General features: G+C 61.0%; 2 protein-coding genes across 2 annotated transcripts; one reads left to right on the top strand and one right to left on the bottom strand.

Annotated features, from left to right (window-relative positions):
* The first annotated feature begins 45 nt into the window (after positions 1–45).
* Positions 46–1,613, top strand: LOC105098744 (cytochrome c oxidase subunit 6B2). The gene is made up of 4 exons (XM_010991491.3): positions 46–351; positions 469–598; positions 1,195–1,295; positions 1,409–1,613. Exons 2-4 carry the CDS (start codon positions 487–489, stop codon positions 1,460–1,462), a joined length of 267 nt encoding a protein of 88 aa, XP_010989793.1. The 5' UTR covers positions 46–351; positions 469–486; the 3' UTR covers positions 1,463–1,613.
* A 4,800-nt stretch (positions 1,614–6,413) lies between these two features.
* On the bottom strand, positions 6,414–14,185 carry KMT5C (lysine methyltransferase 5C). The gene is made up of 9 exons (XM_031459158.2): positions 14,056–14,185; positions 12,109–12,353; positions 11,764–11,929; positions 11,287–11,396; positions 10,230–10,393; positions 10,049–10,068; positions 8,155–8,291; positions 7,891–8,051; positions 6,414–7,618 (listed from the first exon to the last, which is right to left on the bottom strand). Exons 2-9 carry the CDS (start codon positions 12,351–12,353, stop codon positions 7,116–7,118), a joined length of 1,506 nt encoding a protein of 501 aa, XP_031315018.2. The 5' UTR covers positions 14,056–14,185; the 3' UTR covers positions 6,414–7,115.
* Positions 14,186–15,807: the final 1,622 nt, after the last annotated feature.

Below are 15,807 nucleotides of genomic sequence, written 5' to 3'. Positions count from 1 at the left end.
AAAGCCTGAGTCTGAGACTCGGCAAAAGCGGCGCCTGGATGTGTGTGTGTGTTGTGTGTGTGTGTGTGTGTGTGTGTGTGTGTGTGTGTGTGTTTGCGCGCGCGCGCACCGGCCCCAAGAAGGGCATTGGGCTGGAGGCGGGACCTGGGTGGTCCACACCGACCCGGCGCCTGTCCCAGGACGTTCCCTGCAGCGCAGCCGCTCCCATTGGCTGGGGTCCCGGGGGTCCCAGCCAATCCGGCAGAGGGGTCATGTTTTTTCTGGGCTGGGACCCTTGAGACTCAGAAACGAGGGGCACCCCGGACGGAGCCACAAACTCAGCTGACCCAGTGACCCGCTGACATCAGCCTGGTGAGGGCAAGATGGGTGGAAACCGGGACTGGATTTCGGGGTGATGGTCAGAATCTGGATGCCGGTCAGAGCGAGGGGCGCCCCAGAGAACCCACAGAGCCCTCTCCCTCCAAGCAGGAGCTGCCAGCCTTGCGGATGTTGGATGTTGATTGCCAGGTGCCCTCCAAGGGGAGATGGCCGACGCCACCCTTCGACCCACGCTTCCCCAACCAGAACCAGACCCGCAACTGCTACCAGAACTTCCTGGGTAAGACCTTGCGGGCCAAGTTAGGGGGAGGGGTGAGAGACGATGGGAGTTAGGAAGGGGCGCGCCCCACCTGAGGACGGGGAGAGGGTCCAGGACCCCGACGCGAGGACGGAGACCGTTGGGGTAGGGAGTGGAGCGAGCCTCGGCCGAAAGGGGCGTGGCCTACCCCTTAGGGGCGGGACCTTGTCTAAAAGGGGCGGGATCGATCCGTGGAAGGGCAGGGTGAGGGGGGAGCGGAGTTAGCCGGCCTTGTCTGGAAGGGGCGGGTCCCAGTCGTGGAGGGGCGGGGTGAGGGGGGGATAGGCAGGGCCTGGCTAGTAGAGGGAGGAGAGGGGTCCTGCAGGTTAGGGTGGGACCGGGTCTTGGAAGGGGCAGGGCCTATTCTGAAGGCAAATGAACGAGTCCTGGAAGGGCTGGGTGAGAGGGGGGATAGGCGGGGCTTTACCGGGAGGAGGCTGTCTCCGGGTCTTTCTGGAGGGACGTGGCTAGGAGGGGCTGGGGCGAGGTAGATGGGGCCGGGCCGGGAGGGGCAGGGCGTGCGGTGCCACCTGCTTGCTCCGTCCCCGGCCACCTGCCCGCCCCGCCCCACCCGGCAGACTACCACCGCTGCGTCAAGAACATGAACCGCCGCGGGAAGAGCACACAGCCCTGCGAGTATTACTTCCGCGTGTACCACTCGCTGTGCCCCATGAGCTGGGTGAGTGGACAGGGGGGCGCCGCACCGACGAGCCGGACGAGGGTGGATGGCCCGGGTGAGCTGAGCCAGCGCCCGCTCCCCACCTCCTTCCCTCTCGTCCACCACTCTCCCAGGTGCAGCGCTGGACAGAGCAGATCAAGAACGGGACTTTCGCTGGCAAAATCTGACTGTCTGAGCGCGGCTCCTCCGAGGGATCAGCCCCAGTGACACCCTCCGCATCCTCTCGTCTCTCAGAGAATGGACCCTACCACCCCAACACCCGCCCTCGCCGCCGGCCCCATCTCCAAGCCGCAAATAAAGCTGTTATCGCTGATCTTTCTTAACGTCTGGTCAGTGAGACATGGGGACGTCCTCCCTGTGTCGGCCCTGCAGCCAACACTACTGCTTCTGATCGTGGGCGGGGTGAGGGAGGACTGTGCTGCATCAGGGCAGGGATGGAGGGAGGACAGTCAGATCTTTAGGGTAGGAGCAAGCCGAGCCCCTCCCACCCCTCCCCAACTCCCCCAGTCCCCTTTTTCTCTCTGAGTCCCAACACTTGCCCACCAGGATAGTTCCCTGCTGTCCCTGCCTCTCAATTCCCACACCTACCTGTCACCTAAGTCCTCCCTCCACCTCCTCACGCAGGACCCTCTTTTCCTCCTGGACCACAACCCCAGCCCGCTCCTGGGATTCCTGTGGCCCTCCTCCCCCAGTCCATCCCATCTCGAGTCCCAAGAAGTCTTTTATGTACCACCCAGCGCTGCCCCTAGCCCACCCTCTCCTGCTCCTGATCCTTTCTGGCTCTCCACCATTCCCTCACTCCCGCATCCCCTTCTAACTCCATTTCCCTCCCAGTACATCCCCATCTCCATCACGTGAGCCCCTTCCAGCAGAGTGCTCTGCACTTATCCCCTAGGTCTGCTGAGCACCCTGTCCACAGCCAGGAGCAGCCTCCTCCTCTGATCAGACAAACGTCACTTCAGTTTCTCCCACCAGCCCCTTCCTGACTGTGAGCTTAGGACACCAGGGCTCCAGTCTGTTGTTTTTTGCCCCTGACCCACTGGGGCAATGGGTCTGTGTTCAGTTAAGCTTGGGGACGACAATACTTTCATTCTGATTCCAGACATCCCTCAAAATGTCACCTTTCCAGCCACCTCCACACCACCCCCTACCCCGGCCCCACGCCAGGCTGAGCAGTGACCCTTGGCAGAGCCTGGAGCCCTGGGGTTCTACCTTGGTCCTTCCCTAGATGGGTGTGTGTCCTGGGCATGGGGAGGATTGGATTTGACAGTTTCTGTCTGAAGCTGTCAGCCTCCTGGGGCAGCCTGGACCCCCAGACTCTGCCTGAAGTGATCTCATAAGGCCCCATTCAATCCCAGGGTTCAAAGGTGGCTATTACTAATCATTTGATGACTTATGGGCGGCCCTGGACAAGCCTGCTGACCTGCGTCACCTCAGTCTCCCTGGCAGTCAACAGAGATGGTCCAGAGTCCCAGTATCAGGAGAGGTGGGATGAGGGGAGGGGCTGGGTGAGCTGAGGGGAGAACTGGATCCATTCACTCCCCTTGCTCCCTCCAAGCTGCCCTCACCAGCCCACCCAGGGCACATCCCAGATGTGACATCTCCTGGGATGGCTCCACCCTTGACCTTGGCCCCGGCTCCCTCTCTCAGACCACAACCTGAGAAGCAGAGGGGCAAATGAGGGCACAGGGTGTGGACTCAGCCAGACAGGCGGGGCTGGAAGCCACAGGAGGGGGCCCGTCGTTTGGGCAACCTCCCTCAACCTGCAGACCTCTGGCCTGCACAGAGGTGGTGCTGCTGCAGGAAAGGAGGAAAGCGGAGATGACACGCAGCAAGGCAGCTCTGAGTCACAACAGGGGGATGGTGGCTGTCTGAGCACTTGGTGAGGTCACCCAGGTAGCATCTGAGCACAGGGCCTGACACCTGTGCAGCCACAGCCAGCCTCCTGACCTCTCCAGAGTGCCTGCAGTGGGTTCCCACCCTGTGGGCCAGCAGCCCCTCTGAGCCTTCCCCCTTCTTTCTCTCTGGGGCCAGGCTCGCTGCCTCCACCCCTTGACCACTTCTGGGACATTCTTACACTCATGGCCTCCCTTTTGCCATCACTGCCCTATGGATGCCTGAGTCCAGGGCAGGGCCAGACCCACCTCACCTCTAGTCAGTTGGGCCTGACCAACACTCTCAGGCCCCAAACTCTGGCTCTGGACACCTCCTCCACTGCTCCTGGGCTAGCTTTGCCCACCCACATCCTGAAACCTCAGTGCCAGCCTCACTGTCCCGAAGCAGCCTTCCAGGTCAGAGGAAACTGAGGCCTCTCAGCCTCTTCCCCATGCCTCCCCTCAACCTGCATCCATGCTCTCCTCCCCCTCCCCCCCTTCCCCACCCCGCCCCATCATCAGTAAACTCACTCTTTTCCCTTCCCACTTCAGCTAATTCCTGCCAGTCTACTGACAGGCTCAGGTGTTCCCAGGTGCTTCCCAGACTCACAAAACCACTTGGCCACCCTCCGCCCTTCACACCACGAACCCTGGAGGCACTGCTCCGGCTCTCCCTTCCGCCCACATACCATCCCACATAAGCCACTGCTGAACCAAGCTCTTGGTCTCCAGTGGGCACAGTCCCAGCCTCCTCTCTGATGTCTGCCTCTCCCCCGTCCCGAAGATCTCAGAGCCCAGATGAACTCTGAGAATGGTTTCAAGTCCTGGCCCTGAAGCTTACCAGCCATGTGGCCCTGGACAAACATCCGAAGCCCTCTGCACTGTGGTCTTCACGTCCAAAATACAGCGATAACAATACCTACACTTCACAGGGCTGTGGGGAGGATGATGCTTAGTCACAAGCTAGGACAACGTGCATGTAGACCAGCTGTTCTCAGGGTGTGTGGGGTCTCAGTCTATATAAATGACTGGAAACACGCTGGCCTGATTCCAGTGCCTGATATCACGCTGGACAGCAACCACAGAAAGACCAACCACATTCACAGGCCCTGGAGCTCCTGGAGGTATCTGGTCGACTCCGTGCACAGGGCAAAAAGATCAGAGAGCGGCCACAAGGGAAGAAATGGGGTCCAGGATTGGGGCATCCTGCCTGGCTCCCCTGCTGTTCCTGCCACCAAAGGAGGGGAACTTAGAAAGCTTTGGGGAAGGCACTGCAAAGTGCGGGGGTGCTTCCTGAGACTCTGGCCATAATTATCTTCTTTCAGCTCCCTCCTTCCCTCACCTCCTGGCCAGCTTCCCTGTTTCCTTGCTCTGGCCCCCATGTGTATGATGGGGATCTCAGCCTGAGCCTTCACCCTCTGACTCTTGAACACAATCCACCCATAGGCTTGCCAGGCCCCAGCTCCACTGGGACATCGCAGAGCCTGCCAGCTCACTGGACCCAACACAAACCCCTCTCACCTTCCTATTGCAGTTGGGGCCCCACCTACCCTGTGGTTTGAGAATAAACCCAGCAGCAAGGTGGGCTCCGTCCACGCACCAGCTGTGGGACCTCGGGGCAGACATACCTGCCCTCCCTGACCGTCTGTGGAGGCGGCGTGGTCCTGGTGGCGCTGCCGTGAAGGTTGGGGCCAGGGTGCACAGGCCGTACGAGGAGCATTGGCTGTAGGTGCTGTCCTGGAGGTCTTCCCAGCCCGCCTTCCTGTCACTCTAGCCCAGGGGTTCTCACCGGGTGCTGGCTCTGGCCCCCAGGGGTACATCTGTCAATGAACACTGACACTTTTGTCACCACTGAGGGGGTGCTACTGGCCTCTCGTGGCTGGAGGCCAGAGAGCTGGCTCCTCGTCCTACAACACAGGATCAGCACCTCAAGATGGCGGCAGTGCTGAGGGAGAGAACCCGGTCACTGGTTCCTAATCTTCGTGTTCTGGGTTCCAGACCCTTTTGAGAGCTGGCTGAAGGCTCTAGACCCTCCGCCCTCAGAATGTGCACGGGAATATGCAGTGGCTACATTTGAAACAGGGTTCCAGGAGGTTCTTGGGACCTCCGGCGTCCATCCGGGCTAAGGATCCTTGCTGAGCTGTGACCATCCATCTTTGTCTAGAAGCCGTGGGTTCTTGCTTGCTCAGAGGAACAAGTACTTTAGCAGCTGCTGTCAGCCAGCTCTCCCCACTCTCCTCGTCGCCGCTTGCTGACTTGCTGACTGGGAGGCCCTCTCCCTCCTTATTTTTAACCTGAGGGAGAAAACTAACAGGGTTCAGTAGGCTTTGCACATTTTCTCATTTCTCAACAGGCTACGTGTAAACGAAATTAACTTTAAAGTTAAAAAATGTTACCTGCTTTGAACTGTCCCCATTCCCAGGCCCTGGGACCACTGTGGAAGTGCCCCTTCCTGGGCCATCCCCTCGGCCCACCCAGGTCTTCCTGCAGCCTCTCCATGCCTGTTCACCCCCTCTCCTCAGGGCCCAGGTCCCTCCTGCACGTGGCCGAGCCTCATCAACCTCTGAGTAAACTCTTCCAAGGCTGGCCAACACAGAGGAGACAAACTGGAGCCTGCAGCACACACCTGACTCTCAGACATTTGTGCCTCGTCCCTGTGAAATGGATGTAAGGCCTCAATGAACAAGAAATAAATATCCACAAGATGCTTTGCAGGGTGTCTGGTACTAGGAAGCACTAATTGTTAGCTGTTAGTATTCCCTGAGTAACACAGGGGTTGAGGTGAGAATCAAGAGATGATGGCAGAGTCAAGGCACTGAATTGGATCTGAAGAAACGTGAGAAGATTCACTTCCTGGTCTCACAGAGCCAGGCCCACCACGATGACACGCATGAGGTCTGGAAGGAACGTCTGACTTCAGACAAGGGCGGTCCAACCTCATGAGACCCGGGACAAGTCACTCTAATTGCTGGACCTCGGTTATCTCATCAGAAAAATGGGAAGACTCCCCTCCCACGTGAGCAGACAGGTATGAAAGCGTTCTTCATGAGCATAACCTGTGCCGTAGTATGATTCTTGTCTCTGTCATCCTCAGAGTCCACTGCCCTCTCACCATCCCAAAGCTTTCAGGGCCCAAAGCCTGGGCTGCCTCCCCCGAATCTGGTCTCCCCAGTGAGGTGGAGAGTCTCACCCTCACAATGGACAACTCCTCAAAACATAAATCAAAATGAAAGGCTTCCAGGGGTGATGCTTATAACAAGGTTTTAATAAAATAAAATAAAAAGTTCAAGTGCTTCCAACCCCCCAACATATCCCATTCCGGTGTGGGGGAGGGGAGGGAGCCCCCACACCCCAGTAGCACCAGGGATAGCACCATGAGAAAGATGAGGTCGCACCCGGCCTCCCTGAGACCCACGAGGGTGGTGAGGGTGGTGAGGGCGTGCCCGGCCAGCCCTCAACTCGCCCCCACCTCAGACAGTCACAGAGCTGAGGACACACCAACGCCCCTCTGTAGGGCAGCGTCCAGAAGCGCCACCCTCGAGTCAGTTCCACCTCCTTCCTCCCGAGGCCTGGGCTTCTGTGGAGAAGCCATAGGGTGGCCCCCGCCCCTTATGGCTTTGCTCCCTGGGCAGAAGAAGGTGGGTGGGGAAGGAAGGGAACGGCTCCTTCAGCCCTGGGGCTGGAGCTGGGGTGGGAGCACAACGGCCAGGGCTCCCTGCTGGGGTGGGGGTGGCTCAGGGGTCAGCAGTCACAAAGGGTCAGGGGTCAGATCCTTGGGGGTGTCCAAACCAACCCTCCCCTGGGTCAGAGCTGTGCTAGGATCGAGAGTCAGCTCCCTTCCAGAGGTCCAAGAGCTCCTTTTGGAGATGAGTTCTCGAGAACTCGGAGTGGAAGGGACCAGGAGGGATGCCCTCCCCTCCCGGCCTGGGCCTCCCTGTCTAGCCCATCATGGCCCATCACTGTTGACATCCAGGTCAATGGAGCCATGACTGACCACCAGCCGCAGGCGTTTGGGTGGGGAGAAGGGGGCGAAGGCAAGGGCCTGCTTGGGGATGGGGAAGGGGCCTGGGGTCCCGGTGGCAGGGGCTGGGATGGCAGCAGCAGGAGGGGCTGGGGCCACACGGCTCAGGTCCACACGAACCACGTAAGGCAGCCCATAGCGCCGGGCCCAGTGCCAGTCCTGCTGAGGGGCCCACCGGTCGCGAGGGGCTGGACCCAGGGCCACCAGGGCCTCCGCCCGCAGGCAGCAGTGGGGGCCACAGCCTCCCCACCGGTGCAGGGAGATGCGGGCAGCACGGAGAACAGGGGGTGCTGGGGGCCGCCGGGGCTGGGGGCGTCGGCGCCTCCTGGGACGCACCCGGAGCTGGGGCTGAGGAAGCCACTGGAGCCAGAGGGGCGAGGCATCGGGGCGGGTGCTGCAGGGCAGGGGGCGCAGGGGCTGGCAGGCAGCTGTGGAGGCCCGGGGGAGGGGGAGAGGGGAGAGAAAGGGGCAGCCGTGTGAGCAGGGCCCCTGCAAAGGGGGACAGCTTCTGCTCAGGCCAGTGGCCACCCAGTGCTCCTCAGAGGGGGATGGATGAAGAGTGATGCTCAGGAGTGAGGCCCGGTCAGGGGGACGGAGGGAGGGAGGGAGGGAGGTGAGGAGGAGGCAGGATAGGAATAGGGTAGAGAAGGGGCTGGGGGTGGAGACAGACCAACAGGCCAGGGCACCTGCCCGTGCTCACCGCAGAAAAGGTCCCGGCGCAGCGGGGGTGGGTGGGCACAGGCCCGAGGGCCACCCAGGCCACGCTGCAGCCGCCGCTTGGTCTCCCGGAGCTCGTACTTGTCCAGGGACCGAGGTGGCAGGGGCTCTCTGGGCCGCAGTCGGAAGGCCCCCTCGCCTCTCCTGGGGGCAGGAGGAAGGTGAGGGGGAGGGAGGGATGGGCCCTGAGGACACATCCCCGGTCCCCAAGATCCTGACCGTGTCCCTTCCTGCGGGCCGTCCCCACCTCTCGCAGGTGTAGCATTCACAGTGCTCATTCTTTTCACCGAAGAAGCCTTCGCCATAGAAGCAGGTCACCTCGTCCCCTGGCTCAATGTCCCGGAGCACCTTCACGCAGGCCGCGTTCCCATCTGCAGGTACAAACTGGGGGCCAGGAGGCTCAGTGCCCTGCCCTGGGGGCAGCCCAGCTTCACCCTGCCTGGCCTGCCACCCTGGCCCCAAGAGTCTGCTCCTGGGGACAGGCAGCGGCCGAGAGCCCCAGGCAGCACCCTGTCCAGGGCCTGTCGTCTGCACGCCCTCCCTGACCCTCCACCCATCTTGCTGGCCCCCACCCTCCCTGCAGGATGATGATGTAACCGGGCCCTGGCAGTGCACAGGGACCGCTCCCTCCGCTCCCTCCAGCACTCTTCCTTGGGCTCCTGTGACACACCCTACCCCTCCACGCACCCTGCCAGCCTGCACCTCAGTGGCCGAGGTCCAAGCTCTGCCTGGCTCTGCCACATCCCCTTCCTGAGGCCTGTGTCACATTCAGAATTATTGCCCCACGGGCCCCTCTGGCTTGCCTGCTCCTGCCTCCAAGTTCCCAGTCTGGGAGAGGCAGGAATCCCATCCGTCTGTCCGTCTGTCCATTCTAGCCTGACACACACCTTGGCCGCCTGCCTGCTTGACGCCAGCACAATTGGCCAGCACCTCCTGAGTGCATGGTGTCTCACGTCCTCGTCCTCTGTCCCCGAGACCCTAGCGGGAGCCAGCCCCTCGTCGTCGTCTCTCATGCTGCTCCACCCAGTGCCCTGCCTCCAGTCCCTCCCCTCCGCACACAGCCCCCAGGACAGCAGGTTCCCTCACCCAGTGGGAGCCTCCAGGGGGCAGACTCCAGCTCACTCGGCATACGAAGCAGCAGCTACCCTGCCTTCTGGCCCCCAAGCCCTCCAGTCCGGCCTGCATCCTGTCCAGGATGCCCTAACGTGCCCCCATTTGCCCTCAACACCTAGAAGAATCCTACTCTCCCTTCGACGCCCGGCTCTGGCATCTTCTGTGCAGCCTCCTGGTTCCACACCACGAGGTGCCTAGCAACTGGCTCATGAAGCCCCCCTGGCTCTCTCTCCTACCCAGTGTCCGCAGCCTGGAACCCACGTAATGGACCGTAGAGTCACAGGACACTGACACACACCTAGCCCTCACAACTGCCCCAGGAGGCAAGTTCTCACCGTTTCCCACCTGGGAAGAGAGACAAGAGCCTGGGGCAGCAGGGCCAGGACTCAAACCCTTGTCACATCTCGGGGCTCCAGCAGGCAGCCCGGTGAGGCCCACGCCTGGCAGGGTGCGCATGTAAGGCCTTACCAGGGCCACCTTCCTTCCATTCCCTTCTCCTGTGCTCCATACACAGAACCAGCAGTGGCTTCTCCCCCACCTTGCCTCCTCGGCCTCCCAGAGCCTCTTATTAGGAAGAGTCCTCATCCTCCAGGGCAGGGCTCTCTCTGCCCTTACCCCAGGGGACACCAACTGGCAGGCTCCTGCCCCAGGGCCCTCCCTTCTGTCTCCTGCTCTCACAGCTGCAGTGGGCGTCTCCCTGGGAGGCTAGCAGCTCCAGGCGCAGGGGCACTTTCTGTCTCCCCATCGCCCCACACTGCCCCCTCAAACTGGCCCAGCCGGAGCTCAGGTTCAGAGAGGGAAAAATGCTGCCAGCAGGTGGCAACCTGGGTTCTAGTGCGACTCTGCCTGCAGTCCCTTCCTCCATCCCTGACGACCACAGGCGCAAACACCAGCTCTGCCCAGCCCAGAGAGGGGCATCCAGGGGTGGGAAACCCATTTGTCAGGTGGGGAGAGCCTGTTTCTGGCTATTCTTGGGCCAGAAAGCCCCTCCCATGTGCGCATTCCTCTGGGAGGGTCCCAGGTCTTACCTTGCAGTTGGGTTTGCAGTCTGGAGCCAGTTGAGGGGTAGGGGGAGTGGAGAGCAGAGAGTCAGGTCAGCGGAGCCAGAGAGCAGGGGGGCCACACCTCCTCCCTGCCCCACTCTCGCCCCTCCCAGGCCCCGCCCCACCGCGACGTTGGCCCTGCCTTCATCCCCCTCCCCACCCCCACCGTGGTTGATGAAGGCAGCAGGGCCAAGCCACAGCTGAGCGCTGCGCTTTCGAGTCGAGTACATGATGCTGAAGTCGTTCTCCCCGGCCCTCAGCAGCCCCTCGTCGGCCTCCCGCAGCTCCGCGATGCAGCCCACCAGCAGCTCCAGCTTTTCGTTCTTCTTCCTGCCAAGAGGCCAGGCCGCGGGTCTGTGAGCCGTGCCTCCCTGACCACCGGCACCTCCCGGACCACCAGCGCTGGGGACAACAGTGGCCTCTCATCCTAGGCCTCCTGCGGGCAGAATCAATGGGGCAGTGCCGGCCACCGCGTTTCACCTTCCAAATGTCTCAAACTCACGCACCATTGCATCTACACTGGCCTGAGTGGGCTTCCCTGCTCCACTAGGGCAGGTATGGCACCCTCCCATGTTCAGCAGGTGCCAGATCCCGCATCCTCCCCACCTGGCCTCCCCACTGCCTCGGGCCTCCCTCAGTCCAGTGCTTCTGCCCAGAAGCCCCCCGCAGGCGCCCCTGTGCTCTTCCCTAGATCCTTCAGTTCGTCCTGCGGGTCTCAGCCTAGGCCTGGATCCCAAGAACACCCAGAATTCCTGGGCAGGCTCAGGAAGCACTGAGCAGCCAGGGTTGGCCCTCCATGTTTATTCCACTACCCACTGCCTTCCTGCTAGACTGAGCCATGGGCAGGGTCCATCTTGCTGCTTGGCAGGGGCTCAGATGGGGATGAAGAAAGGACAGCACAGTCCTGGGCACAAAGTCAGTCCTTTCCCAGCAGCCCCAGGGACCCTGGCTCACAATGGGATGTCATCTCCCAGCAGGGCTGTGGTGGGCAAGGAGGGTCTTGTAGGCCAAGCTGGGCCTCCTTCCTCTCACTGGAAACCACCTCTTCCTAGCCCAGGAACACAGACATCTTCATGGCCTCCAAGTCACCAGAGGTTTCTCCCTTGTCCCCTCAGCACCTGGCCTCCTCCAGAAGGCACAGGGGTTCCCTCTCCCAGCAGCCCCCAGGGAGGGATGCCTCCCATCAGGCCTGGGGCCCTGGGCTGCGAGTTCTGCCCTCTTACCAAGCTCGGGTAGACACAATCTTGGCTCCATTTGTCTCCATGGAATAACGGGTACAGGGCAAGATGGTGAAGCCGCTTTCAGGCAGGAAGGCGCGGAGGTAGCGATAGATCTGGGGGAGGTGAGGGGGTGGGCGGGGTGAGGAGGCAGGGTAGGGTCATTCTCCGCCCTCTCTCCTGGGTTCTAGTTCTGCTCTGCCACTGACTCGCTGTGTGGTCTCGGGGAACTCACTTCCCCTCTTGGGGCCTCAGTTTCCTCATCTGTCAAATGAAGAGGTTGGACTCCATCGCAGAGGGCCCCCCAACTCTCCCTTCCTAGGATTCTCTGAGCCTTGCCTCAGATGGTCCCAATGGCTAGGAAGTCAGGGAGTCCCAAGGGGCTGTGCTGAGGGTCTGCCCCCAATGGCGGAGGACCCAGGATAGGTGAGGTGACATGGAGAACACGCGGGCCGCGGGGAGGAAAGGGAAGGGCTCCCTCACGTGGGTCTTGAGGGCAGCCTCCTGCCGCGGGCCCCGGCTCTGGAAGTAGTGGGCCATCCAGCCTCCCAGCGTCAGGGCCCGGTACGCAGCCTCCAGGTCCCGCTGCCTCAGGAAGGCCTCCAGAGCTGAGCGCAGGTGGTGCTGTCGCCTCAGTGGGGGCACGGGGCTGGGGGAGAGGGCACGCCTGGGTCCCAGGGCCTTGGCCTATTCCCTCCGGGCCTTCCCGGGCCCCACCCTCACCCCTGCTCAGAGCTGAGAGGAGGATGGGGCTGAGGGGTGGCGTGGGAGGGAAGGGGTCCCGAGCCTTCCATGAGCCCCCATCCGCCCTCCTCCAGGTCGCCTCACCTGACATTCATCTTATGGGTGCGGAAGCCGAGGTAGGGGTCCAGGACGAGGCTGGTGGCAAGGTCGTCGTTCTCACACAGTTCTCTGGCTGTCACTCTGTCGGGCCCCATGGTGCCCCATGCACCATGCTGCCTGCAGCGGAGGGTGGAGAGTGCAGGGCAGGGGCGCCGGCGCCCTGGGCGTGTGCTTGCTCGGTGCCACTTATAAGCTGTATGGGACTTTAGCAAGGCCTTGGGTCTCCTCATCTATAAAGCAGGGAGAGCAATACTGACTTCACAGGGCTCTCACTGAAGATGAAATGCAACAGGTGCTTCCGACAACAGGGAAGCCCCCAGAGAAAGGCCAGCCGCCATCCTCAGCATCTGCATCTCTTCAAGCTCTTGAGTGCAGACCCAGATCCTCCAACCACATATGACCCCCTCTATGTGCACACACACACACACTCACTGACCCATTGTGCATAAACAGATTCCCTAAGACCCTCACACACATCACAGACCACACAAAGGCACACGCACACACGCACACGCACACACGCACACGCACCCAGGGAAGGCTGATTAACTGGCAGTCTGAGATAACCCTAAAGGATTACTCCTTCAGGAGGTGGAAGTCAGGGGGCACCCAGCTCCACCTCTGGCCCTCACCAAGGAAAAAGCCAAGGGGTCCTGCCCTGCTGGAACTGCCTGTTCTTCTGCCCACCCCCACTCTCTCCTGGCCTTGGCCTCCACCCCCCTCCCCAGCAGCCCTTGGGAGTCCTCAGAAGGCTCTGGGTGAAACCCCAGGCAGTCTGGAGGAGGGGTGAGGGGAGGGAGAGCAGAGGAAGGATCCCAGCACCTGCTCCCTCTCCAAGGATTGCGGGGGAGGGAGGAGCACAGAGGACAAAGCAGGGGAGGGGGGAGAGAGAAGGAACGGTAGGGAGAGGCAAAAGAGGCCCACGAAAAAGAGGAGAAAGAAGAGGACTAGCTAAAGAAACAAAACAAGCCTCCTAACCCCGACTGCAGAGGGCCTTCTGGGCACCCACAGCACAGTGCTTCAGGGAGAGTCGATGGGGACAGCAAGGAGAGGAGAGCTGAAAAGATCAAGAGCTGGAGGGGCTGGGAAAGGGGTTCGAGAAGGTAGGAAGGCTGGGGATAAATAAAGAGGGGCGCTGCGGGAGGGCGCTGGGACAGACGGAAGCTGCAGAGGGGCATGTAGGTAAAAAAACAGAAAAATAGACACCACAGGGAGGGAGCTGGGGCAGGTGGAAGGGCCGGCGGTGCCTGCAGGGGAGACAGAGGGGTCTGCGGGAAGGCTCGGGGACCCAGGGAGGACCCCAGGAAAGCCAGCAGGGAGACTAGGGGTCCAGCGAAAGCAGAAGAGAACCTCGAGGTCCAGGGAAGGTCCTAAGAATAAGAAGGCAGAGGGGGGCCTAGGGTCCAGAACGGGGCTTGGAGAAGAAAAGAGGGACAGAGGAAGTCATGGGAATCCAGGAAGGAGCTTAGAAGAGCCGAGAGGAGAGAGCCTGGGCTCCAGCGAGGGAGCTGAGTAGGCAGTGACGATCCAGGGGAAAAGCCTGAGGTCCAGGGGGAAACTGAGGGAAGCAGACAGGGGTCTGGGGAAGGCCTGAAGGGTCCCAGGAACCTGGGTCGGCAGTGAGAGTGCAGGGGAAGCGCCTAAGGACCAGGCAGGGGAGTGGAGAGTCAGAGGGCGAGCTGAGGGTCCAGGGACACGAGAGAGGGGCCAGGGGAGGCCGGGAGTGCGGAGAGGGGCCTGGGTCTGGAAGCACAGGCTGTGCGCCGAGTGCAGCCTGAGGTTCGCTGAAGGGCCAGGAGACGTGGGCGCCTGGACACGAGGAGGGGCCGGGGGGGCGGGGGACAGTCGGGGCTGGGGACGACCGGGAGCCAAGGCGGCGCGGGGCGGGGGCCGAGAGGGGGCTCAGAGGTCAAGCCCCGCGCCGCCCCTCACCCGCTTCTCCTCCTCCTCCTCCTCCTCCTCAGGCGCCCGCGCCGCCGCTGCCACCACCTCCCACTGCCTTCTCCAGCTCTCGTCAGACACGGTCGTCGCGCCTCCTGTCTGCCCCGCCAGGCCCGCCCAGACACGGCGACTGCGGCATCTCATTGGTCAAGGTCGCCGCCACTCCTCAGTTGCTATGAAGCTCACGCCAGTCCCATTGGCCAAGCTCTGCTCTGCCCCTCCCTGCCTGCCCCCCAGTCAGTGCCCCTACAAAACCCCGCCACACCCGCGCTCCAGCAAGCGCCGCCAAGTGCGGCCAGTGGCTGCCGCAGCTGTCCTTCTGCCGCTGTCATGGAGACGTGTCCCCGCCCACGACCCGAAGTCAACGCCCTCATTGGCCGAAAGCGCCGTCGCTCCGGGCGAAACTCGGGTTTGGGTCGGGTTCTTCAGGTCCAAGTGGAAAGAGGGCGGGTTCCGCCGGCTCCAGAGCCTGTATGTGATTGGCTGGTCTTTGAACGATTTATCCTTCCATTGGCTAGGGTTTCCGACTGTCACCGTAGAGTCGCGACTTCTCTAGTCTCTGGAGAAACCTTCTGCCACCCTAGCAAGAAAGCAGGGGAGGGCGGGAGTGGGTGAATGCGCGCGCACCTCTCCCCTGCCGACCCCCGCGGCCCGGTGAGGCCTGCGGTTGCCAAGGCAACAAAACTTTATTGACAACCCTGCTCGGTACAAAGGGCTCTTCACTCTCTCTCCCTTCCTCCTAGACCACCTCCTCTTTCCCCAAATACCCCATTTAATTTCGGGAGTACCCACAATAACACTCCCTCTATCAGAAAGAGGGAGATTGGGAGGTAGGGGCTTGGAGAAAGCCTTGACTCGTGGGGTGCTCCCATGGGGGCACCTTGGCCCCAAGTTGGTGGGATCACCACCCACCTCCGACCCCGCTCCAATCCTAGAGGCAAACATAATTAGCAATTAATCATAATTAACCCCAGAATAATAAGCTCCGCGCTTGGAGCAGGTGGTCTTTGTTTTGTTGACTACTATGTATCTTGTGCGCTCGGAACAATACGTGGCACGGAGTAGGTTCTTCGTTAATTTGTGCTGAAGGAGTGAACGTCTGAAGCTGACAGTTTCTGCAAACCGTCTCTCTGTGACGTTGGAGAAGTGGCTTGCCCTCTCTGGGCCTCAGATGCGCATCTATAAAACAAGGACCACACTGGTCCCTCTCTGAGGAGTCCTCCTAAGTGTCCTTTATCTTGCTTCCAGACTCCCACCCTCTGTTCATACTATTCCTTCCGCAACTGAGACTACCCCCAGGTCGGAGACACCCCCAACCCAGGCACTCCTCCTCCATAACGGTGGCTACAGCTCCGGAGGAAGGAAAGCGTCACCTAGAGACAGGGAGCCAGTAAGCAGAAAGGACCCTGTAAAAATCTCAACCCTCTGGAAAAGTCCTATCAGTATGTCTGACTGTTAAAAAAGAGTCAGCTCTTCTACCGGTGGGTGTACACCCTAGAGAAACTCCAAAATGTGAAGAAAAAGATAAGCACAAGAATGCTTGCCTCAAGTGGTGTTTGCAACGGTGAAAAACTGGAAAGGGCTTAAATGTCCACCACGCAAGACGTGAATAAATGGATCGTGCCATATTCACACCATACATCAGTGAGTGGCTGAACCAGCGCTCCATATATCAACGTGGGCAACCCCAAAGCATGTTCCTAGTTGCAGAAGTCTACGTAGTGGAATGCACGAACCTTTAAA

The sequence above is a fragment of the Camelus dromedarius genome, chromosome 9 (assembly GCF_036321535.1).
Source record: "Camelus dromedarius isolate mCamDro1 chromosome 9, mCamDro1.pat, whole genome shotgun sequence".
Lineage (NCBI taxonomy): Eukaryota > Metazoa > Chordata > Mammalia > Artiodactyla > Camelidae > Camelus > Camelus dromedarius.
Note: the sequence above shows the minus strand (reverse complement) of the source record. Positions and strands in the feature narration are given on the sequence as shown.

What these genes read in the sequence shown, in the direction of transcription:
- LOC105098744 (XM_010991491.3), top strand. Translation starts at nt 487, where the DNA reads ATGTTGGATGTTGATTGCCAGGTGCCCTCCAAGGGGAGATGGCCGACG. An exon ending in CTGCTACCAGAACTTCCTGG is followed by an intron (nt 599 to 1,194) that starts GTAAGACCTTGC and finishes CCCACCCGGCAG; the next exon opens with ACTACCACCGCTGCGTCAAG. An exon ending in CGCTGTGCCCCATGAGCTGG is followed by an intron (nt 1,296 to 1,408) that starts GTGAGTGGACAG and finishes CCACTCTCCCAG; the next exon opens with GTGCAGCGCTGGACAGAGCA.
- KMT5C (XM_031459158.2), bottom strand. Translation starts at nt 12,353, where the DNA reads ATGAGGAGACCCAAGGCCTTGCTAAAGTCCCATACAGCTTATAAGTGG. An exon ending in GAATGCTACACCTGCGAGAG is followed by an intron (nt 8,052 to 8,154) that starts GTGGGGACGGCC and finishes TCCTGCCCCCAG; the next exon opens with GAGAGGCGAGGGGGCCTTCC. An exon ending in GCGCCGGGACCTTTTCTGCG is followed by an intron (nt 7,619 to 7,890) that starts GTGAGCACGGGC and finishes GGGCCTCCACAG; the next exon opens with CTGCCTGCCAGCCCCTGCGC.